The sequence below is a fragment of the Polypterus senegalus genome, chromosome 13, assembly GCF_016835505.1.
Source record: "Polypterus senegalus isolate Bchr_013 chromosome 13, ASM1683550v1, whole genome shotgun sequence".
Lineage (NCBI taxonomy): Eukaryota > Metazoa > Chordata > Cladistia > Polypteriformes > Polypteridae > Polypterus > Polypterus senegalus.
Genome location: NC_053166.1, coordinates 92,777,444 through 92,802,947, shown reverse-complemented (window position 1 = coordinate 92,802,947; position 25,504 = coordinate 92,777,444). Strand labels below are relative to the sequence as shown.

Sequence of the window (25,504 nt, the reverse complement as noted above, 5' to 3'; positions counted from 1 at the left end):
ATATAAAATGTAATGCTTTATAAACAATATATTACTTTTGTGTTACTTTTTCTTATTTTGCATGTAAAACTACACATTTGACTGGCCAGCATCTGTTATTAAATCCTAAGCCCAACCATAAGCCTTTATGAAACTGATGAGAAACACACACATAACTATTGTTTTATTTTATAACTGTGTTTAGTCCTTCATGTGCTGAGAAATAAACAGCTTCCAACCCCCTTTTACATCCTCGACCTGAGCCACCAAAGATCTGCGGAATGAATGCTGCATCACTTGATCACACTGATTCAACAAATCTATAGCAAATAGCTGGACTAGAACTGAACTGACAGTTTTGAATGGTGCTCTAATGTCGCAGCACACTCTTTTCTGCATGCCTGTGCAATTGAGCCTTGTAAAGGAGCAGCATACTGGTGCGTTAGCTTTTTTGCTTCACACCTAGTGCTGCAGGGATAAGAATAACTGATATTTTTATTTCAGTAAAATACGTACTGTGGTGCATTACTTCTTACAGTACTTTACAAATGAATCGAACTATGTAACGCAAGTTACTTTTAACACATTACTCCCAACACTGCTGCAAAGATTGTGCTGCTGAGCTTAGCACTGTATGTTCAGCTCATCAACATAAATATAGAGATTTCTTAAATATTAAGACAGATTATTTCAGACAGGAGAAGAAATAATGCAATCTTCTGAGCATTTGGCTCAGGAGAGTTTTCTTTGTGGACACCTCCACCATTTGTACCTGCCTGTGTGGAGAAGAGACATACGTAAACTAAGAAATCCTTTAGTGTAACCCAGTTAATGGTTGACATGGCCACATTACAGGGTTTACTCATAAAGAAATCTATGTGTGTTAACCTGGTTTCTCAGAGACTGATGTTCCAGAATAAAGGTGTATGTGGTACTTCTGAAAATGGGTTTCTACGAAGAACCGCGCTATCTTAGTATTTCACTATATGCTGTACTGCATGCATACTTTGGATGTGACAAATAAAAGCTGACTTCATTAAAGGACACGTGATGTTAAACCCAACTGCTTGGAGTTGTGTAACATCAGAGCTAAACACTGCATCATCTTGTCATCTCTATTTCTTCTTATTCCTTTAAGACACAAAACTGACCAAAGTACAGAACTTTTTTAGTACTGTGGAGTTTTAGGGGGCAATACAGGATTTCAGCTTAAAAATAAAACCAGAAACTGAGGGAAATCCCCATTTGTGCTGTAATATCTGCTTCACCCAGCAGCTACTCTAGCATGAAAGCCCCCAGCTTACACCAGCCTGTCACCAACACAGTGTTTGTTTCTAAATTTACGGAGATAATACATGAGAAATCTCCACCCGGTTGTGAGATAGGAGGAGGTGGTAGTAGTCTAATTCACAATTTTCACCTTGATTTACCAGTAACACTGCAGTGCCCGGAACTGTTTAGAAATAAAACCTCTAAAGTTTAGCCTACTAGCAGCCTCTTCACGCCACCAACTCTGTTAGCCAACCCTGTATAAAAGGGCTGTTGTGCCTCACAGCCAAGGACACCCCTGCTAGCATTCTGTTTCTCTCTGTTCACAGCATCTCCCTTTAACATCACAACATTATTGTCGATTCTCTCCTCTTCAGACCACTTTCACGTCTTCCTTCCTTTCTGAACTTTTCAAAGTTTCTGCAGGTTGCATATATGATCAGCTTGACTTGAAAACAGGAACTCTTTTTTTTTTTCCTTTGTACAATGTAAGCCGGACAGCTTGTTCAAACTGCAGTGTACACAAATGTCACAATCTCAAAGACTGTGGCTGATTGGCACGTTTATAGGTAGAAGAGCTGGCTGTGGGTGAAGGCTATACTGTTGATATTTACCGGATTGCTTTAACCACTTCATGAAAGGCTTCATCCACATTCTGTCGAATCTTTGCTGACGATTCCATGTAAACAATCCTATTCTCCTTGGCAAAGTGTTCTGCTTCTTCCCGAGTAATCTAGTCATAAAACAGACAGTGAGAGAGAGAGAGAGAGCAAGTGTGAGAGACACCATCATGGCAAGAGAGTTTAGGAGTGGCAGCTAATGGGAAGGGAACATAAAAAATGAAGAGTTAATGAGGCTGGAAGCCAAAAACACAGCAGAGTGCCTGATACACTGAGATGAGAGGATCACCATAAAGTGCTGATGTTATTTACAAGAGAGACACTAACAATTTTTAAAAATTATAACTTTATTCTTTAAAAAGGTGGTATAAATAACCAATACAGGCTGACTAAAGATGAGCCATTTCCAACAGAATCTCCAACAGCTCATAGTAGGTAGTAGTACAGTGAGGGGTACTTCATATTCCTTTATTAAAATAAATACAAAAAATATGTTTTTAGCATTTTGTGCTTTCATTCGTGTAGACAGATTAGCCCAAAACCAGTCCTGGAACCTAGCAGCCAATCTCTGTCATGCTAGATGTCACTAAGGCTCTTTATCGAGTCAACAGAGGTCCTCTGTCTCTGTGTCGCTTGCTTCTTCTTCAATGGTAAACTTTGTACAATACTAATTTTACTCATTCTGATTTATTTTTAAGTTATGAAAAAATGTCTAAATGCCAGTGAACAAAAATAACATTTGCTGCGATAGTGATCTACATCTGACATGCTTGCTTACTGAATATGCATCTTTGCAGGCCTCATTTTTCAATTGTTTTACTTTTGTTAAATTATGATTTTTCTTTTGCGCAGTACAGGGCAGACATTTTACAATGTTCAAACTATCTTGGAAGCAAATAAAGGCTCTCATTACAAAAATTAAAAATGATGGATGACCCAGTCATTCCCTTCCACTTAAGCAGGTACAGTTTTAATGTTGTGTTACGTTACTTACAAGTGTTGAGATCTTTGCAAGAAGATATGTTTAACCTAGAGTTTGCATGATTGGAGCGTCCATGGGTATGGGTAAGAAGATGCCCCTGTAAGTACACACAAGGAGATGGCCACACTCCACACTGCTAGTAATCCTGTGAGAACTGACCTGACGGCTACAATTTATGACGAACTGTAGGTGTGGAAGCTGTGAAAATCAAGAATGGGCACTTCAAAGAGATTTGTGTTGCAGTTTCCCAGCATGACATTCAAAGGCTACCCAAATGTTTCATTCCTTTTGCTTTTTTAACTTTTAAAAGAGAACGTGTGCTTTGTACAAGTGGAGCATTATTTAAAAATCGAAGACAAGATAATAATGAAGTGACCAAGTCTGGTGTCGAGGGGGTGACAAGCAAAGAGAGTACGGATTAGAATACATTACTGGGTAGGGAGAATAATTAAAAAAGGAACATTTAATGGAGCTGGTTGCTTATGATTGTTTTACATTGTTTACCTCTTTCTTGATGTCACGGTGCCTTTCCTTGCTATACTTTTTTTGATTGGATACCGGTATTCATCCATCCATCCATTTTCTAACCCGCTGAATCCGAATACAGGGTCACGGGGGTCTGCTGGAGCCAATCCCAGCCAACACAGGGCACAAGGCAGGAACCAATCAAGGGGAGGGTGCCAACCCACCGCAGGACACACACACACACCAACCACACACTAGGGCCAATTTAGAATCACCAATCCACCTAACCTGCATGTCTTTGGATTGTGGGAGGAAACCGGAGCGCCCGGAGGAAACCGACGCAGACACGGGGAGAATATGCAAACTCCACGCAGGGAGGACCCAGAAAGCGAACCCGGGTCTCCTAACTGCGAGGCAGCAGCGCTACCACTGTGCCACCGTGCCGCCACCGGTATTCATTTCAAATTCAATTAAAAAATTGGTTGCAAAAAATTGGGTAGAGTTGGAGAAATCATGAAAGCTCAACTCACATTTACTCCTGTGATGACTTTCAATTTTGAACGATACTTGGTACTCACCTTTCATTACAACTGCCTATCATGAGGGTCATCACATTAGGCACAACTGATCACATCACACACAGTTAGGTGCCTGCTCCGTTTAACTACACTAGCACTTCATTGTAAGTGCAGTTTGACAGCACCCACTTGGTATGGACTCACATAATAAGTAAATCCATGCAGTGTGGGTTGGGTTGAGGAGCTTCATGGCATAAATATTTAATTTCAATAAGCTGTGTGTCAGACAGTTACTGGCAGCACATTGGGATATAATCTTTTAACAACGGCCAGTGAGTCTTCATATTAAAATCTGTGCGTTATAAATATATCCTGTCCTTTAAAGGTTGTACACGTGTTTCATGAAAAATAGTGTGAAACACGTCATTATCATGTGTACTAAAAAGGCTGGGGTCCTAGTATGAAAATAATAATACATTTTATTTATATAGCGCCTTTCCCATGCTCAAGGCACTTACAGAATATAAGAAAGAACAGCAGGGTATACAGTGTATAGCATTGTACAAAGCAAATAAATAAATAAAGAAGATTAAGACAGTAAATTCAGAGAAAGCCTAGCAGACAACATAATTGATGGTTTCGCACACACACACACAGGTTACATGCGCCTCTTGACAGAGTGGTAAACTGAGAGAAGGGGAATGAAGTCAAATAGAGCTAAAAGCCTTCCTGATCAGATGAGTTTTGAGTTGTTTTTTAAAAGAATTCATGGAGTCAGCTGATCTGATTAAATTTCGGTAGGTCATTCCAGAGTCTGGGTGCTATACAGCTGAAGGCCCTCTCACCCATGGAGTGTAGATTAGTGTGGGGCACAACAAGATTTCCAGAATCAGAGAACCTTAGTGGGCGGGCAGGCACATAGTGATGGAGAAGGTCACTGATGTAGTTTGGTGCGAGGTTATTTAAGGCTTTGTAGGTTATTAGTAGGATTTTATATTCGATTCTGTAAGACACAGGGAGCCAGTGAAGACGGAACAGGATGGGTGTGATGTGCTCACTGCTGCTGGTTCGAGTAAGGACTCTTGCAGCCGAGTTTTGAATAAGCTGGAGCTGTGATATAAGATTAGAAGGGGCACCTGCCAGCAGCAAGTTACAATAATCGATGCGGGATGTGATAAAAGCATGGACAAGTTTCTCAGCATTAGAAAAGGAGAGAAAGGAGCGAACACGGGATATGTTACGGAGGTGAAAGTAAGAAAGTTTCTTAATGTGATTTATGTGGGTGGAGTAAGAAAGGGAGGAATCAAAAATGACACCAAGATTCTTTGCAGTAGAGGCAGGTCTGATGAGATCACCACCAAGATGGACTGGGAAGGAGCTCATTTTATTAAGTTGCATTTTAGTCCCAATTTGCAGGAGTTCAGTTTTGTTGCAGTTTAATTTCAAAGAGTTCTGCTCCATCCAGGTTTTAATTTCTCTAAGGCAGGTTGTGACCTGAGAAAGCTCTGATGAAGTTCCACTTTTAACACTGAAGTAGAGCTTAGTATCATCTGCATAAAAATGATAACCCAGTCCATAGCTACGAATAATATGGCCAAGGGGAAGCATATAAATACAGAAGAGAAGAGGGCCGAGGACAGAGCCCTGAGGAACTCCTTGTGTGACTGGCGCTGAGCTGGATCTGCTGTTGCCAAGACTAACAAACTCTTGCCTATCAGCCAGATAGGACTTGATCCACTGGAGGGCAGTGCCAGAGATACCCAGCATGTTCTCTATTCTGGACAGTAGAATGTCATGTCTGACCTGAGTGTCAAATGCTGCACTGAGGTCTAATAGAATTAATATGCTGGTTTGTCCAGAGTCTGCTGCCATAAGAAAATCATTGGTTACCCGTAGCAGAGCAGTGAAAATCCTTCTTCTTTTCTGAAGTACTTCTTCATAGCAGCAGAGTGAATATTCTACTCACGTAACGAAAATTTTGAAAAGTATGCCCTCAGGATTAGAGGTGAAACCCACCTCTGTTATGTTTCTTTTTTAAATTTGGAAAGAAATTTATGAAGGTAAAGGAATAAGAAAAAAAATCAAATTTCCTTACTATTCTGAGGGTGATGGAATGACAGGACAGGGACTAAAATCAAAATCTTTGGAATTTGCTCCATAATGGAAGAGTGGTGGTAGGAATGTCCAAGATCTTGGGATTCCCCATCCACCTAAGGTCCTCTAACAGCATCCGCAGATGTCATTGCCATTTTGAGAGACTACAATGAGATGCTGAAAAACAGGCTTATACTACTTTTTTCCTTATTCACATGTGACTCCACATTTAACAATGCATTCTTTGTCTTGTTTCTCCTTACATTTCTGTGAAACGCACTGCCATAGTTTGTGCATCATTTGTCTTGCTAGGAACGGTTTATGAAATAAAAACAAGTATACCTGTATAATTACACAATGAAGATTTCCCTAATATACTTCCTATATACAGACAGATCCTATAGCTGACTCTAACCAGCTTTATTTGTAGTGATACTGTGCCTGCCCCATCCATCCAAATCCTGTCCTAGTCAGCTACAGGACCAGTCTTTAGCTACAGTAGCTGATCCTGAGGCTCCCCGACCAAATTTGACTAGACAAGAGATTAATCCTGTAGTTGGCTTTAAATACAGAAGCATGGGTGGTGAGCGCTATCTGGGATTCGAATGACAGATCTTACCATTCTCTGCTGCTCCAGGTCAGCTTTATTCCCCACAAGTACCATTGGAAAGTCATCTCTGTCCTTGACTCTCTGAATCTGCCTGTGGAACTTGTGGATTTCATTGAAGCTGTGGAGAAGAGGAAGGCTTCAGTATTTCACATTATAAAATTGCAATTTCTTAAACCTTCCCACACATTTACACTGATCCCATGGCTTCAGTTACTGTTTATTGTGTTTTTTTTCATTATTTCAGCCCAAAACACTGGCACTCTACTCATCTGCAGTTCTCACCAGGGCCGCCAAAGAAAATGACCTCCCTGTGCTAGAAATTAATCTGCCCAGTTCCTTGTTTTCACTTCAGAGTGTGTTATGGGAGCTTCTGTTTTCTCACACTCTGCTGCTACTTTTCTGTGGTTTTCCCATTTTGTTTCATCTCATGAATTCAAGAAAACATGTTGTGTGCTGCAGATGTGGTGTGCTTTGTCAACTCGGTACACAATGAGTTTCTCCAGCTTCAGGTTTGGTGCTCACCACCCCAAAAGCCCATCTGCTCCTTTATTTCTTGAGCACATTATCCTACTTTAATTCAGCTGACCTGCAGAAATTAGAATTCTCCTATATTCATGCTCAATTAAAATAAATCAAAAACCTTGACTGCCTTATTGTAATGAAACCACCCACAAAATCATGTGGAAGTGAAAAGAAATGGCTGAGCCTCAGGGCCCATTTTCCATCGGCACAGTCAGCTTGCACCCTTTCTACAGGTGAGTCACACTCCTTAGGATACTGCTAACAAACAAAACAAAAACACTGACCTAATCTAAAGTGAATTATTATAACAAAGTGAAATATGTAAATTTGGTACTTTCTGTCTCTGGATGAGTAGACTGAAAATTACTACAGTGAACTGATCGCCAAATATAAATGATAAAGTGCAAAGAGAGTATTATTTCATACCTGCCAACATCATTGATGGCGAACACCAACAAGAAGCCTTCACCTGCACGCATGTACTGCTCCCGCATGGCACCGAACTCTTCCTGGCCTGCAGTGTCCAGAACTAAACAGAAGAAGAGAGACAGAGAGAACCATAAAATTGTCATTTCTGATTTCAAAACCTGTTTCTCTCAAAACAGCATTGGATGAAGGTATAAACAACTAAGGATGGGTCACAAGCCATTGTGGCATTACCAGTCAAGCTGATCTGCACATACAGTACTCACATAGGCACAGGGAGAACATGCAGCCTCAACACAGGCAGCAAGCTCCGAGACCACCCTCATCATTTCCATAATAAGCACCATACAAAGGTGCTTTACAAAACAAACAAGAATAGAATACAGGGCAACACAGCTACAAGACCAAATACTGGGAAATGTACTGGCATCAAACTGGGGTGCAAAGCCTCAGCACACTGGATGGTCAGTAAAGTTAAATATGGAGGAGACCTAGAAGAGCGCAGTTCTCAGTGGAGCTACTGCCATGTGCAGGCACTCCTACTCCACCGCCCTTATTATATTATTGACAATGACTAATAAGGAATTGATGGAGTGTTAAGATGCTACATTACTTTAGACTTGTCAGACTGTCGGCAGCCAAGCACTCTTATCTGTCTGTCAAAAGGCATTTGATGCCTTTTTTAAAAAGAAGTAACTAGTTTACAATTATTTTTCTTCTTCTTCTACAAACAGGGTGACAATTCCATTTATTCTTTTAAAGTACCCTTCCCAGTAGGTTGGCTCAGAATAGGAAGTTAAACTTCAGGGAATCTTAACCTGTAGCTGCCAGTGGCCTCCCACCACAATCTGCCTCATCTGATTACAAAGTATTGTTTTAAGAAAAGACAAAGAAAACAATGGAAACATTTCTCTAATAGTTCAGACATTCAGCGATGTAAACTTAAAAGAGACACAGAATCACTGGCTAAAAGTGCTCTTGCTGGTTATAATCAAGTTGGCACCCAACTTTGTGTCTTCTAGGAGCACTTCTGAATGTGCATGAAGACAATTTGCAGCAGCTTTTTAAGGAACACACCCATGTCTGCCCACATGCTCCTGTCTTCACTGAATTCCTTTAGCAAGTGTGGGTCAGACTGTCACAATTTCTTCAGAGTACTATATGTCCCTGGTGCACGCTTTTAACTTTCCAATGGGCTGAAGTGTAAAGGAATGGATGTACGAGGGGGGACCCATAAATTCCTAGAATCGTTAAAAAAAAAACCAATTTACTGTACAAACAGAGTTTTCAGAAGTCTGTCCCAGCTGGCATAAAAGGCAAGGCAGGAACAAACCCTAGTCAGGGTGGTAGACCATTGCAGTGTGAACACACACACACACACACACACACCACGACCAATTTAAAATCAACAAATTCACCTAACCTGTATGTCTGTGGAGTATGGGTGGAACCCGGCACACCCAGAGGGGATCTATGCAGACACGGGGAACACATGCAAACTCCACGTGGGGAGAATCCAGGATGCAAACCCTGGTCTCCTTACTGTGAGGCAGCAGCAATACCACTAGGCCACTGTAACGCCCTTCATTTTAGTAATGGTCAAAATTCTCCCCTTGAGATGCAATACGCTTGTCCCAGCACTTCTTACATTCCTGGAAAAATTTCTTGTACTCATCTTTTGTTACTACATGTAGAGCCTACTGTGATTTTTTACTGAATTTCTTCCATGGTACGATGGCTGCACTTCAGTGTCAGTTTTAATTTCAGGAACAGAAAAAAGTCAATGAGAACAAAATATGGTGAATATAGTGGATGTGAAGCATCAACCATGTTGGTTTTTGTCAAGAACTCTTGGACTGAAAATGTGCTGTGTGCAGGTGAGCTGTCACGGTGCAGTGGTGTGTACATGAGCAAAATGAAGTTCTGCATGTACCACTGCTTTGGACGTTTTTCTTTTGAAGATTTCTGGCAGATGCTTCAACAATTTGGTGTAGCATTGCTAATTGTTCACAAGTAGTAAGTTCATCAGTGTCCAAAAAGACAATCACTGTTGCCTTGATGACATGATTTTTATGGCTTGGGGAAAAAATAAAAAATCACCAAAGTCAGGTGCACAATTGTTAAATAAATGTCAGAAATATGTACTCGATCAAATCAACAAGACCTCATTTGGCGGACTGATTAACAAGACAGTAGGCATGCAATACCTAGCAGCACAGTTGATAGTGACACCCTACTCCCGTGCTGCTCACCAGCTCCATGAATTTTTGGTTCCTTCCTTATATGTGTGAGCATAATCAAAAGAGGGGCGGCACGGTGGCGCAGTGGGTAGTGCTGCTGCCTCACAGTTAGGAGATCAGGGTTCGCTTCCAGGGTCCTCCCTGCGTGGACTTTGCATGTTCTCCCCATGTCTGCGTGGGTTTCCTCCGGCTGCTCCAGTTTCATCCCACAGTCCAAAGACATGCAGGTTCGGTGCACTGGCGATTCTAAATTGTCCCTAGTGTGTGTGCTGGGTGTGTGTGTGTGTGTGTGTGCATGCCCTGCGGTGGGTTTCCTGCCTTGCACCCTCTGTTTGCTGGGATTGGTTCCAGCAGACCAGTTAGGTTGGATAATGGATGGATGAATAATCAAAAGATCACCAGATACTGTATGTGGCAGCAGTGTCTGTGATAAACAACATGTCCCTCAGCGATGGGCAGGCCAACTAACTGTTCTAACTGTTCTGTGCCCTTATCCTAAGACACAGTTATGGACCCACAGCCTATAGCCATAGCATCGGATGCAAGGCAAGGGACACTAGTATGTACCAAATAGTAAATAAGTAACCAATCGACCTATTCTGCACATCGGATGAGAAAATGAGAGAAAACAACAGTAGCACAGGGGCAGACAGTGACCTAGCCAAGAAGTGAACCAAGGTCTTTGAGCTATAGGGAACAGCAAAATCCTCAGAGTCTAGGGTCAAACATTTAGCTCCCGCTCAGTGAACAGCTCATGGCTAGGGATATACTAGTCAATGCTTGGGCACACAAGAGGCTCCTTGTTGCATCATCTCAGTTTTTGGATGACCAGAGTATGGGAAAATGCAACTATCCTCAATTAGTTTAATGGTAAATATTTGAAATAAAAACCACTCATAAAACAAATGATGCTTGTGACATATCTTTACTATAGCCACTTCATTCTAAATGTCCTGATGTGTTGGTTTCTAAACTGTCCAGCTTGCTTTTGGCACAATATACACTTGGCAAAAAATCCTGAAAGAAGCTTTTGTAATTCTTGTCAACACTGACTTATATAATTTGTCTAGAAATGTTTAGAGGTATCTGCAATAAGTGCTCTCTTGGCACAGTCAATACATCCATTCATCCATCCATTTATTAAACCGCTTATTGCATTTAAGGCAGTCAGAGCCTATTCCAGCATCACTGGACACAAGTCCATTGTGAGGCTCAGCCACACTCACTTGGGCTAATTTAGTGTCGCCTATTAACCTAACCTATCCACCACTGGGGATGGAGGTAAGGGTTAGACCACCAGACAACAACTGGGTATGATAACTGCACCAGCAAGAATTCTCTGGTTGTTATGGTTTGCCACAAAACTATCAATGACATCTTTTCTTGCCTTTATGGCTTTAACTTCCATTGAATTCTCCAGTTTAAGCAATACCAAAGACGACAAGCACTGAAGAATGCTTTCAATATTGTCATTGTTAATTCCAACCCTTTTGTTTACTTGTATGACTCTGTTGTAACTGTAAACCAGGTTTATTTCTACTACATCTTCCCAGAATATACAAATGGGAAAATGCAAAACTATAGCAGAAGGCTCGCTTTGTTAGTTAGATCATCAAGTAATCACAAGCTATAACTAAACAGGCTTTTGAGGCAAATGCATCTCACTCATTTTATAAGGTTAGAGCTGTGGCCTCACATTTCTAGCATCCTGTGTCGCAATCCTGTGCCCGGTCGCAGTCGTTGTTGTATGGAGTTTCTCGATTCACCCCACGTCTGTTTGTTTTTTCCTCAGACTTTCCAATAATGTTGTGGTTAGGTTGATTGAGGACTCTAAATTGACTTGTGTAAGTTTTAAGTGTGTGTGTGAGTGTGTGTGTGCATGAATGGGCCCTCCTGGTGCTGTTTTCTGCCTTATGCCCGATGCTGCTGGGATAGGCTGCAGCTTTCCACAACCCTGAATTAGATTAAGTGGGTTTGACAGTATTATGGTACAACTTTTATTTAAATCTTTTGCCTTATTCATTTATGCTGTTATATTGGTGACTTTTCATAGCCAAACATACTCTAGTGCAGGGGTCTACAACTCCAGTCCTGGAGCAGTAATGTGGCTGCAGGTTTTCATTCTAACCCCTTTCTTAATTAGTCGCCAGTTTTTGCTGCTACTTAACTCTTTTACCTTCATTTTAATTGGCTTGCTATTTATGGTTAAGAAAACCTAATCATTTATTTTTTCTTTAATTAACAGCTAAGCAAAATGAGCCAACACATGACCAGCTAACCTATGGCCAACATACAATATCTGAAAATAAAGAAAGATGAATGTGTCAGTAATGTTGATCTGCTCAAATATACAAAACATTTTGACATTGTTCTTAGAAAAAAGAAAATTAACAGTTTTGTCAGAATGAGAGCACCAGCAAGCTGTGGAATTTAATAATGGGTTCAATTATTGATAAGAATTAGCTTCTAATTAAGAAACTGGTTGGAGTGAAATTGGTTGGAGATTCAGGCCCTGACTTAGCTTGTCATCAGTTGACTCACTTCACGTCTCATTTCTGTTTAAGTGCTGTTTAAAGAAAAAAATGAAGCAATTCAGAGAACTGAATCTTAAAAAACAAGTCAATTAAAAGGAAGGGAAAAAGTTAATTAGCAGCAAGAACGAGTCACTGATTTAAAAAAGGGTTATAATGAAAACCAGAGTTGGAGACCCCTGCTCTAGTGCCGCCAGTGTTTTGTTAGAAACCAGTGATTTATTTTTTTTTATTTCTTTACCTGAACATCATGTTATACTGTTCTATCTGATTATTTTATCCTTAATTGCATCTGAACTTCAATTGTGTTTTCAATTTGCTTTAATTGAATGTGTGGTATTGAGGTTTGCCATATTTCATTGGATTTAACTTTAAATATGCAGGATAATTGAGGCCTGGACTGTTCTTTTACTCAATGACTTTTATGTCCCCCTACCAACGAATAAGCACAGAAAGCTACTCTGCTGGGCCCTTGAGCAAGCCCCTTTAACCTTCTAGTGCTCCAGGAGCGCTGTACAATGGCTGACCTTGCGCTCTGACCCCAAGGGGTATGCGAAAACCAAGTTTAAAAAAAAAAAAAAAGCTGCTCAAGTCTCAGATCCACTGTACAATAGTTTAGCATTCACACCCATTAAACTCTGAGTTGATTTTTTCAAAGTATATTAACTGTCCAAGCGTAACAGAACAAGATGCAGAGGACAGAAAGATATGGAAGAAGACGATGCGCTGTGGCAACCCCTAACGGGAGCAGCCGAAAGAAGAAGAAGAACTTACTGTCCAAGCGTGTTGTTATGCCATCCACACTGCAGATTTTGGTGTAGGAATCTTCAATAGTTGGATCATAGTCTGAGACGAAGTAAGACTAGAAGAAGAAGAGAAAGGCAGTTAGATATGTGGCTGTTTGCTGCTGTGGATACAGGAAGCAGGCTGACTAGATTCTCAAGCAGAAGTACTCTGTGGCAGCAAGTACTGAACTAACATCATTGCTAGACACCCAGGGCTCTTTGCATTCTTTTCAAACAGCTCTTCACAGATCTGGTAGCCTGCAGGCATAAAAAACAAAGAAACACTTTGGGCGGTGCACAGCTTTGGGTTTTGAATTCTTGAGGCAATGTGACCTGGAAGTTTGGGAGTTGGGCTATAAACTACAAGGCTGCCAGTTCAATCTCAACCTCAGATTCAATCTGTAACCAAACCTGAGTCATTTTACTTTATTGTTATTCCTTTTTTGTAATGGGTGCCTGTCTTAACAGGAACCTATGGTGACAATGTTTGTAAAATTAGTAAGAGGACTGATCATGGTAATTAGTGAAAGGCTGTTTTAGCATGGATCTTCAAAAGGAAACACATCATTTCCACAATAAAAACAAAAAATAGAAAAGAAGGTTAAAGAACTAACATTTCAGCAGTGTAACTTTCAACATAATGTTCCAAGGCAGCTCCCGAGTCTGGTGTGCATTACAACTGTTTATAAGTGTGTTTTCTACAAATGACTCATGACCTGGTCACATTATGTGATTTTTCCAGTGATTTTGAGTTGCAGCCTTGATTTACATAATCTTAGTGAATCAGAGGCAGTCGGTGGTATATACAGTTGTATGACATATCACACGACTCAGTCCAAATAGTCTGCAATTCACTCCAATAAAGTCAAACAGGTTAGTCTTTAGTCATAGTTGTGGGCTCTGAGTGCATGAGACCCGATAACTAATGAATGCTCAGCTGGAAGTACAAAACATATAATACAGCCACATGAAATAAGGAACATAGGGGTGTTAGACCTCACAGAGTGATGAGAAACTTGTCTTTCTGATGTCTTGTGTTTTATGTACCACGACAGAATGGGGAAAAAAGAAAAAAAAGAAGAAAAAAAAAGAGCCAAGGTTGCACCTGAACCTGCTGTGCCAGTTAATTTCCTTGTACAGCACCAGCTCTGATAGGCCACACTCTACTGACTGTCACAAAGAGGGCCAAGCTTGACTCAATTGATAAGGCAGACATGCCCACTGATTTTCAGTCACTTAAACTGACACGGACATGGGTCAGTTATAATCATGAGCCGAGGTGGGCTAAGGTGACTTAGGAAACAAACAAGGGTGGGGCATTTTATTGTCCAAACAGTGTTCAAAGCAAAGTGCAGTGTAGTCCTCAATAAATAAATAAATAATCCTTAATAAAAACAGCTTTTGGAAAGGTTAAAATCAGTTAATGAATAAATAATCATAAATGGTTAAAATAAAAGTTATAACACAATCAGGTACTGTCCATTAAAAGAATCTCAAGCCTCCGTGCATTCTTCTCAAACAACATCACCCTTTAAGGTCTCCTCTGTAGTAGCAGATGCCCGCTGAAAAGCGCAGTCAACCTTTTATCACCTTGTGTCCCCCAGTTTCCTTGGGGACCCTACAAGCCCTGCTCCTTTCTCCCACCACTTTTCTTCAGCATCCATGAGATCTCTCTGAGCAATCGGCCTCTCCTGTTCCCTGGATACTCATCAGGAGTGACCCTACTCTGACGGCAGCATCACTCCACACAAGACTTCTTTCCTGACTGCCATGCCTCCTCCTTATCACACGAGTGCTGCCATGATCCTGACTCTACCCTTTTTCAACTGTGTTCAAGGGGAACAGCTGAGTCCTCCTTAGCAGGACTGTTGTCAAACCCGGAAGAGCTGCTGGAAGATGATCATCGGACACCTGGAAGAACTTCTGGGTGCCCTATAAAAGAAGCCAGCTACCACTACTCTGGGAGCCAGGGTTGGGAGGAAGTGGGCGGAGGTAGAAGAAAGAGTGACAGAGAAAAGAGAAGAAAGGACTTGTACAGTATTTAGTGCTTGTTGTACTGTGCTGGTGTGGAGAACAAGGGAGAAGCGCTTGTTGCTGCACTTGAGCCCGGTGTCTGTTGTGTCAGGTGTTTAGGGAGTTGTAAACCCCTGGTGTTCACACAGTTTATGTGACTTGCAGTGGGTTCAGTTCAGCTTTTTACCCAGTGACTGCTGGTACAGGTTCCACTATCTGGCAATAAACTATGTGGGTCTGACATTGTTTCATACGTGTGGACAGCATGTATGTGTAATGTTAGTTCAGTTGAAGGTAGGGATTCTATTAGCCAAAAATATTATGTAATACCAAAGTATCACAAAACTTTACACTGTAAATGTAGTTTCTATAAATACTATAGTTATGCAAACCCTTATACAGAAATTGAATTCAGTAATTAAAGAATAAGTTTGGCATTTTTCAAGTTGATGTTATTTCTTCACAAACATAGTACATATGTACTTGCCATGTGAAATTGTTTTCTAAAGTTAAATGGTTTCTATAAATTAAAAAAATATAGCCAGTTCTTGAGTTTTACATTGAACCCTAAGAGCCACTAGGTATTAAATAAGAAAAAGTATGGAATACAGTCATGACTCATTTAACAATGTCCCTACTAATAATGTCACTCTTTAACATGGGAGCTTCCATTGAGATACAATAAATGAAATGGCACAGAGGCACATCCCTGTGTGCTGCTGGCGCGTGTTAGGCATTCACTGCATACAGAATACAACGATGTCTTATATCCAAAGTCAGCACGGCAAAAATGATATCAGACACAGAGGGACTCCACCACTCCCTAAATGCTGTACACATCAACTCACTTAATGATGAAATTAACTAAAGACGCTCTGGTCAGAACCATATGCTGTCATTAAGTGAGACACGACTGTATGTCCATTTTTGAAGCTGTGTCTTTTGATTACACACTAATTGTAAGGTGGCTTATAAATGACATTTGTGAAGGAAAAAAAACAGCTACCTTAGTGTTTGTCAATGATCTTTCACACTCCTGAGGGATGGTTTCCTCTCAAAAGACTAAGACATTAAATTATTCATGTTACCTGATTTGTTTTGTTTTGATTTAATTGTGTATTTCATGTATAGGTCTGATCACAGTCTGATATTTGAGGAGTTACCTACCAGGTAACTCTTGTAGTTGGTCGGCCGGTCAGCAGACATCGGCCACGGCCTCTCAGTTGCAAGAAGCAGATCACAGACCTGTCAGGTAAGCAAACCAGCCACTGTGGAGCAACGTCTTAGGCTTTGCCTCAAGTGAGGACATCCGAGGTTCGATCCCCACAACAGGCAGCAAAAGTGTGCAAACTTGATGAGCCGCATTTAGGCCAAAATACGTGTCGTGTACTTTTTGCATTATTTGGCAGGTACTATATATATATCACTTGTGCATTTATATGAGAACTCACAGAAGTGAACAGAAAACATATCCTTGCCTCAAGGGAATAGAAACACAGAAGGTTTTGCTGCTTCAAAGTGGACATATCCGGTAGGCTTTTATTTTCCATTGGTACCTCATGCCCCATAGGATTCATTGTGAAACGCCAAGACTGGCTATGTATATGTTTTTTAATTTCCTAGAAAACTGTTAACTCTAGAACACAAGTGTATGTGGCAAATGCATATACAGTGGGTACGGAAAGTATTCAGACCCCCTTCAATTTTCCACTCTTTGTTATATTGCAGCCATTTGCTAAAATCATTTAAATTAATTTTTTTCCTCATTAATGTACACACAGCACCCCATATTGACAGACAAAATAAAGAATTTTTGAAATTGTTGCAGATTTATTAAAAAAGAAAAACTGAAATATCACATGGTCCTAAGTATTCAGACCCTTTGCTCAGTATTTAGTAGAAGCACCCTTTTGAGCTAATACAGCCATGAGTCTTCTTGGGAAAGATGCAACAAGTTTTTCACACCTGGATTTGGGGATCCTCTGCCATTCCTCCTTGCAGATCCTCTCCAGTTCTGTCAGGTTGGATGGTAAATGTTGGTAGACAGCCATTTTTAGGTCTCTCCAGAGATGCTCAATTGGGTTTAAGTCAGGGATCAGGCTGGGCCATTCAAGAACAGTCACAGAGTTGTTGTGAAGCCACTCCTTCGTTATTTTAGCTGTGTGCTTAGGGTCATTGTCTTGTTGGGAGGTAAACCTTCGGCCCAGTCTGAGGTCCTTAGAACTCTGGAGAAGGTTTTTGTCCAGGATATCCCTGTATTTGGCCGCATTCATCTTTCCCTCGATTGCAACCAGTCGTCCTGTCCCTGCAGCTGAAAAACACCCCCACAGCATGATGCTGCCACCGCCATGCTTCACTGTGGGGACTATATTGGACAAGTGATGAGCAGTGCCTGGTTGTCTCCACACATACCGCTTAGAATTAAGGCCAAAAAGTTCTATCTTGGAGTTTGCTAAAAGACACCAGAAGGACTCTGAGATGGTGAGAAATAAGATTCTCTGGTCTGATGAGACCAAGATTAAACTTTTTGGCCTTAATTCTAAGCGGTATGTGTGGAGACAACAATAACGAAGGAGTGGCTTAACAACAACTCTGTGACTGTTCCTGAATGGCCCAGCCACAGCCCTGACTTAAACCCAATTGAGAATCTCTGGAGAGACCTAAAAATGGCTGTCCACCAATGTTTACCATCCAACCTGACAGAACTGGAGAGGATCTGCAAGGAGGAATGGCAGAGGATCTCCAAATCCAGGTGTGAAAAACTTGTTGCATCTTTCCCACGAAGACTCATGGCTGTATTAGCTCAAAAGGGTGCTTCTACTAAATACTGAGCAAAGGGTCTGAATACTTAGGACCATGTGATATTTCAGTTTTTCTTTTTTAATAAATCTGCAACAATTTCAAAAATTATTTTTTTTTGTTTGTCAATATGGGGCGCTGTGTGTACATTAATAAGGGAAAAAAATTAATTTAAATGATTTTAGCAAATGGCTGCAATATAACAAAGAGTGAAAAATTGAAGGGGGTCTGAATACTTTCCATACCCACTGTTTACCATGTTTGTGAAGAGATAAATGGCTTTAAAGATACTGAACTTAATGAATGAAACACAGCTTACTCATTAATGTTTTCTAAAGCCATGCCTTAAAATGGGATGATATTAGCAATGCTCCCTTACAAAACAATTAATACTTCAGACAAAAATTATTGCAATGAATAAAAACAAAAACAAAGAAGGGACTGTGGAAATAAATGCACATAGTGTCTCAATAAGAGAAATAGGATGCATCCATGGTGACACATGTTGCAAGGAAAAAGCTAACAAAACACACTACACTGTGTAGACTGTACTTCCGCTACAAAATTTCGCAACTGCACACACCTTTGCTGCAGTGCTTACTCTGCTCAACTACATCTACACATTTATTCAGTTGGGACATAATGATTAGTAAAGTTTTATTATGCATTACATATTAACAAGGGGCTGCTAGACAGGAGAAAATAGATACAATAGATATAAATATTTTGAAGTTTCAACCAAAATGTGACACTAGATAGATAGATAGATCTTGTTGTTGCCCATAAACAGCCAGGCTGATATCAATTTGTCATGCAATAGCTTTTTACAATGAAGCCTTCAAGGTAAAGCAGGCATGCAGACTTGAGTCCTGGTCTCCAGTTCTGGGGGTGAATTGCCTGCAAGACGCTAGCACCACTTCATTACTCTGATGGTTCTCAACAAACACAGCCCTCTTGTAATGTCTATCCTGGGTCATTTCAACCCTCCTTCTGCCACAGCTTCCAAGCATGTGGAATGTTCCCATACTGTTCAGGCTGACAAAAAACAGAAGGCGAAGAATTATACAGCCTCATTAAAGTCTTTGAGAATTTGCAGCTAACTGTGACGTGCTGAATTAGATTTTCCAGAGTCGTCTTAGGACATCACTGTCTGCAATATCCTGGCTGTTTCTTGTAATTTCTGACCCTGTTGACATGTTTGCTATCAGCTGGAGGCCTTAGTTCATCACTAATGGGGGATGGTGTGGGGAGACTAAACAATTACAAACACTGGGAACTTCCAATCATTCAAGACTGCATGATTCTATAAGTGAAACCCGAGTCCTTAAATATTATGAAATGAACTGACAAACCTGAATGTTACTTTTAAGGTGACTCATAGAAAGTTGTAAAGAATTGAAAAATTAACTATTAGGTACTCTCATTTGAAGTAAATTGCAGAGTAACACCAAAGCCCCATTCACACTTGTGAGATTTTGTTTAAAAACAGACCTTCCATCCATGCTACATTGACGGCTTGAACCGACGAAGATGCTTACTCAATAAAGATTTCTGAACATAACAAAGATTTTTGAAAACACAGACTCCATTGCACTCTGATTGGTTCGTGCTTATCACGTGGCTCTTCCTCAATTGGATTCTGCTCATTAAGACATCTCATTCCCTGATTGGTTACCGTCACAAAAGAATAACATACTCTGACATAACAAGCATAGAAGAGCTGTTTTCCATGGCGCTTGTTGTGTTGCTTACCTTTATGTGTCTAAATTATGTTTTGTGTAGTTTTTGGAAACTGTGGTCGCGACTAGTCTGTCTGCACAGCAGAGTCACGAGTTGATATATGTGCTTAAATTAAATGGACATGCCATTTGAAAATACAACAGTGGACAAAGATCTTTTTTGTTTAAAAATGACATTTTAAATTAATGAAACCGTAGCAGTGTGGACATGAGAGTCGGACTGCTGACAGTACATTGCTGCTGAGGAAGCGTCGGAGAGCATTTTCCTACTTTGGCAATAAATGAAAACCATTTCAGAACAGTCACAAATAAAAGAGAAAAGGTTAATTGATGAACACCAATGTCAGCTTGACTGTGGGTTTGGTCATACACAATAACAGGAGACACTCTCATCCATCCATCTTCTGGAATTGCCAAGTTCATCTGTAAGGTTACATGGAAAACAGAGTGAGCTGGGGACTAATTCTGAGCGTGACGCTGTTCAAGGCTCATTTAGAGTCACTAACCTGCACGTGAAGAAACACCAGAAAGTGTAAACATGGAAATTCCACACAGTGACGGAACTAAGGTTAATGCCAAAGCTAACTTTTGTGCCACTCAACATTTTATTGATGAAATGAACAAACACAACAGAAACTGAAGGAATAAGCAGTAAGGGAATCATAAATCCCACTTCACAATATGGGACAGAGGTTTCTGAGTTAATAACACAAAAGGGGCTCTCAAAATACCTCTTCAAAGTGCTGTGTCAATTTGATAAATAGGAAGGCAGGGCAGGGCAAAGGAAATTTAAAAAAATAAAACAAATAAATCATGAAATCTGCATCAATGCCATGCAGGTACTGTTTGGCAACTTTAACAGTACCTCTTCAGTTTGAACTAAAAGAGCACATTCGGGAGAAAAGACCCTCTGCTGTGGTTTTAGTATCCATCCATTTCCTGACCAGTACACTATCATGGGGAGTCACTGCCTGCTTTCTTGTTAGTAATCTGCTGAAAAACAAAAAACTAGGCAATGATTATGTACTCTTACCAACTCTCCTTTATTCATTTTCCCTTTATCCTGCTGTGGCACTTGACGCCAGCGTTACATTGCCAAGCTACTTTTCCCAACTATGAGAAAGACACCAGAGGTATTGGAAGCCTTTGGAATTTAGCAGGATTCAATCTGCTTCTCAAAATACAAATCACAGTTTAAGATTTCAGCATGAACTTATGATATTGCAGAAAGCCCAAGGGGCAGAGGGAAGCAAGTAGGCTTGCGTCATAAAAACTGTGTCTTTGCTTGTATTAACCGATCATTGAACCCTAGACGATTATTTTCTCCTGTATACTTTGTTTTCTTCTCCTCTGTTACCAGCTTGCTATTTCTCAAATTATTATGTCTCAGAGATTTTATATTGCCATAATACTTGTCTTAATTATTACTCAATACAGTAAATTATGGCAATATTTTTCTTATGTATAAGTATAGGAATCGCTGCTGCAGTGCTAATGTTTCATGTTTTGCTGTCTGTGGGAATGCAGTAGCAACAGGTACAGAAAATGAATACCTTCTGCATTCTGATAGTTTAGTGTACTGTAGATCAGTGGTCTATAACTCTGGTCTTGGAGGGCCGCAGTGGCTGCAGGTTTTCATTCCAACCCTTTGCCTAATTGGTGACCAGTTTCTGCTGCTAATTAACTCCTTCTCCTTTCATTTTAATTGACCTGTTTTTTTAAAATTTTGTTCCCCTGAATTTCTTCATCTTTCCTCTGAATGGCTTCATTTATTTGCTTAAATGGCAGCCAAACAGAAATGAAAAGTGAACTGAGTGAGCCAATAGAAGACCAACTAAGTCAGGGCCTTAAACTCCAACCAATTTCACTCCAACCAGTTTCTTAATTAGGACCGGAGTCTTGTTGTTAATTAAACCTGTTCTTTAATTCCATGGCTTGTTGCTGTTCTCATTGTGCAATAGCATACATTTCCAAAATTGTTGATTTTTCTAACAGCACTGATAAAATGTTTTGGGGATCGGAGCAGATCAGCATTCCTGAGACCTTCATCTTTCTTTTTTTTTCAGATACTGCATGATGGACACAGTATGCTGGTCATGTTTTGGTTCATTTTATATATCATTGTTGTTTGGCTGTAGATTAAGGAAAAAAATAAATAATTAAGGAGTCTGAGTCTTCCAAGAGCAACTCAACTAAACTTAATTCAAAAGAAGTTAATTAGCAGCAAAAACAGGTCACTAATTAAGAAAAAGGGTTAGAATGAAAACCTGCAGTCACTGTGGCCCTCCAGGATCGAAGATGGGGACCCCCAATGTAAACAGACAGATAAGATACTTAATTTAGCCAAAAGATGGCTATGATAGGCAATATCACATAGTTGTTTTGAAAGTAGCATTAACTGATTATGGCCTTTCTCTTCTTTGTATGGTTATTTATGAGATGTATGGGGTAGGTGAGGAGCCTCTGGGAGAATAGCTGTAGCAGCACCATGGAGGCATGTAATTGGGTGGCAACACTGCAGGCGGTTCGATTTGGACAAGGAGGCCTGCTGCTCGTTTTGAATGCTCAGGCGCCAGAACACTGATACACATATCCTGATGTTACTTCGTGCGTGCTGAGGGAAGGGCGTCCGCTTGGCCACACAAGTTCTTAAACGCACTGGCATAAAGAGAGAGACATAAGCCGGTTGTGCAGAGGAGCCATCAGGGATAAACCTTCATAGTGAAGCAGGTTTGCCAGATCCTTAAAAATGCATAGAGCAAGGACAGCTTAAAATGAGTGACTTTGCCCAAAAAAATAGCATAATACCTGAACTAGACAACATGACACCAGATAGCGGGTGCCGGTGTTAGAGCAAAACGGTGAGGTACATGCCATTAAACCTGGGAGGGAAGATATTTCAAAGTAAAAGAATGAGTATATACCATCACACGAAGGAGGGGGGGGCGGGGGGGAGAGTAAACAACATTAATAAGTACAAAAAAGAAGGGGAAAGGGTGCCAGATGGATGAAAAATAGGGTAAAAATACAGTGCAGGGGGTTAATAAACAGCCCAAAATGCCGTTAGTAGCCTAAAAACCTGCACCCGTGAAAGCCCATTTTTTCCCTGTGGACAACAACCAAAAATAGGCTAACTGGGCAACAAAACTGCAGACCCGGCAACACTGAACTCAAGGAAGTTACCTGTAAGTAGAGATATACTGGCTGCCACACATGTGCATGAGTAAAGATGCTGAAAAAATAGAAGGACTTCCACCTAGATCGGGACTGCATGGGAGGAATACTGACTGGGTTATGTCAGATTGGCATTAACGACTGCCAAGGTAAACCAGCCTGACCAATAAAACTGAGAAATGCCCAGCAGGGTTTGCCTTTTGACCATCTGGAGTTGGAGAGTGAGGAAAGTAGCTGAGCAATCGTGTGACAATCCCTTAAAAAGCATTCTTGTGCATATATAGTTTTCCACAATTTCTTTTTCCTTGTGTTTTTGTACTTACTGTATGCCGTATTTTCACTTTGATTTTTGATTAGTTTTTTTTTTCTCTCCTCTTGATTTTTGTCTTGTGGAAGGCGGAGAGAGAAAATTGTTTTGTTTTTGTTATTTTTTTTATTTTTAGGCCATGGTAAATACAGATTCACCATCACTGATTTTTGTTTTTTTTTCCATTGTAAATAATATTCCACGTCATCACCTTGGACTGTGCAGATATTTGAGTGCATAGCATTGTAATTTATTTGCTGGCACTATAATAAAGATTTCTTTCTTTTTAAACATTTTCTTTGAGTCTTCACTTCCATTATTCTGCCACTGGTCTGTTCGGGTATGGTACAGATACCCAGGGTCTGATTATGTGCAAAGGTGCCAGGGCACAGGGCATCACAATGGCAAACAACAAACATTAGCACTGCTTCACAGATTCTAATACCAAATGCCCTGTCCACCTTTATCTTTGGTAGATTAATATGAAGTACACAATTTATAAACCCTGTTATGTTAGATTTAAGTACAACAGCCCCACAAACTGGGACTGTCTCTCCAGCTGTGCTCACAGGGGTGTCTGAAGCTAATTTATACTGAATTTAAGATACTCCAGGTGCAAAAACCAATGGAATGAATGAGAAAGCTGAGACGTAAGAAGCCTCAGTTGTGGAGTATTACATAACACTGGAGTACTGTGTACAGTTCTGGTCATCACACTACATAGAAGACACAGGAGCAGTTGAAGCTGAGCAGAGGAGGGCTGCCACTTTCATCCCAGGACTTAGGGACAAGTCGTACTCTGACAGACTCAGAGAATTAAACCAGTTTAGTCTCGAGCAGAAGAGACCGCATGGGGACTTAATTCGGGTCTTTAAGATTCTAAAAGGTATTGATTTAGTAGGTCCATAAGACTTCTATCAGCTTAACTGTGAATCACATACTCAAGGACACCAATGAAAATTAAGGGGAAGTGCATTTAAGACTAAAAGCATTTCTTTGCACAAAGATTTGTAAGAGTTTGGAACAAACTACTGAGACAAGACAAGTAGTTGAAGCAGAAACCTTGGCAACTTTTTAGAAAAAGAAAGATATTATGACAGCTCGGCTATTAGCTATACCAATGAGCCTGATGCGCCTCAAATTTGCCAGATTTCTTATGTTCATTGTAATTGTGTATGAATGTGAATCCTGTAATGTGCTGGCATCCTGTCAAAGACTGGTAGCCCCTGGACACTTGTACTCCTTGAAATGGATCATGTGGATTAAGAAAACAGATTTAATTGCATTAAAAACATAATCCTAATGAAATATGAAGATTACCAAGTGGTTTATTACTCTGTCATCACTTGTAGTTCTCATGTCCTGCTGACAACTGAGACAAAGCCCTGCTTGACCGGCTGTCTATACTAACAGTATGTAAGGTAATGGCAGCAGACATTTATCTTCTTGAGTCTTTGGCAGCTTTTCCCTTATAGTTATTTCACTTGCATTTTGGGACTGGGTGCAGCATGTGCCTAGTTCAAGTGACAATTTCATCAAACAGCCTCTTGCAATGGTTTTTGATCCTTTTTTCAAAATAATAGCCAGCTTTATTGCAAACTCTGAACCAGAAGTTAAGGATGAAATAATTAGCAAACCCCCCCAGAAATGGAACAAAACTGTTTCCTTTACCAAGGAAATGACCTGTACCAGAAGTGGTTGCTAGATAATTACTTCCAAAAGAATATGGACAAAATACCCAGGAAATCAGAAGAAACTATTTTATTGATGCAATAAGATGAAACAAGAAAAAACAAAAATGGCAAGGCCAAAGTTATTAGCCCTCTGGTAGTTAATAATCAACAGTGTATCCTTTCTAACTCATAACCGAGAGTAACCACCTACTGTAGTTTCTACCAAGTTGGGCACATGTCTCTTGAGGGGTCTCAGCCCTTTTTTCCTTGACAAATTGTTCCAGTTTACTCAAATTAGATGGTTTTCAAGTATGGACTTTAACCTTAAGCTCCCGCCAAAGATTCTTAGTAGGACTGAGATCTGAGCTTTGTAAAGGCAAATCCAGGACCTCAATTTCGTTGTCCTTTAAAACGTTTTGAACTAACTTCGATGTCTGCTTCAGGCCGCTATCTTACTGGAAGACCCTACAGCAACCTAAATCTAAACTGGGTGAAGATGTCTTCACGTTATCCTCCAAAATTTCAAAAAAAATCTTTCTTCTTCATGATACCATGTACCTGAACAAGGTTCTCTGTGCCTGAAGTAGCAAAACAGGCCTGCAGCATTATAGTCCCACCTCCATGTTTAACTGTGGGAACCCTACTTTTATAATTAGGAACTCTCTCTTACTTTGCCAAACAAAAACAACATTCACATGCTTGGACATCTCCAGTTTTGCTTCATCAGACTGACTTCCAAAATTCACCCCCATATTCCA

At 40.4% G+C, this 25,504-nt stretch overlaps 1 protein-coding gene across 1 annotated transcript in view; it reads right to left on the bottom strand.

Annotated features, from left to right (window-relative positions):
- rras (RAS related) overlaps nt 1–25,504 on the bottom strand; it is a 47,589-nt gene that overhangs the window by 5,772 nt on the left and 16,313 nt on the right. The window contains exons 2-5 of the mRNA XM_039774427.1: nt 13,031–13,118; nt 7,486–7,588; nt 6,547–6,655; nt 1,863–1,981 (exon numbers count right to left, since the gene is read on the bottom strand). Coding sequence (XP_039630361.1) covers nt 1,863–1,981; nt 6,547–6,655; nt 7,486–7,588; nt 13,031–13,118 — 419 coding nt within the window. The remainder of the gene's footprint in view (nt 1–1,862; nt 1,982–6,546; nt 6,656–7,485; nt 7,589–13,030; nt 13,119–25,504) is intronic.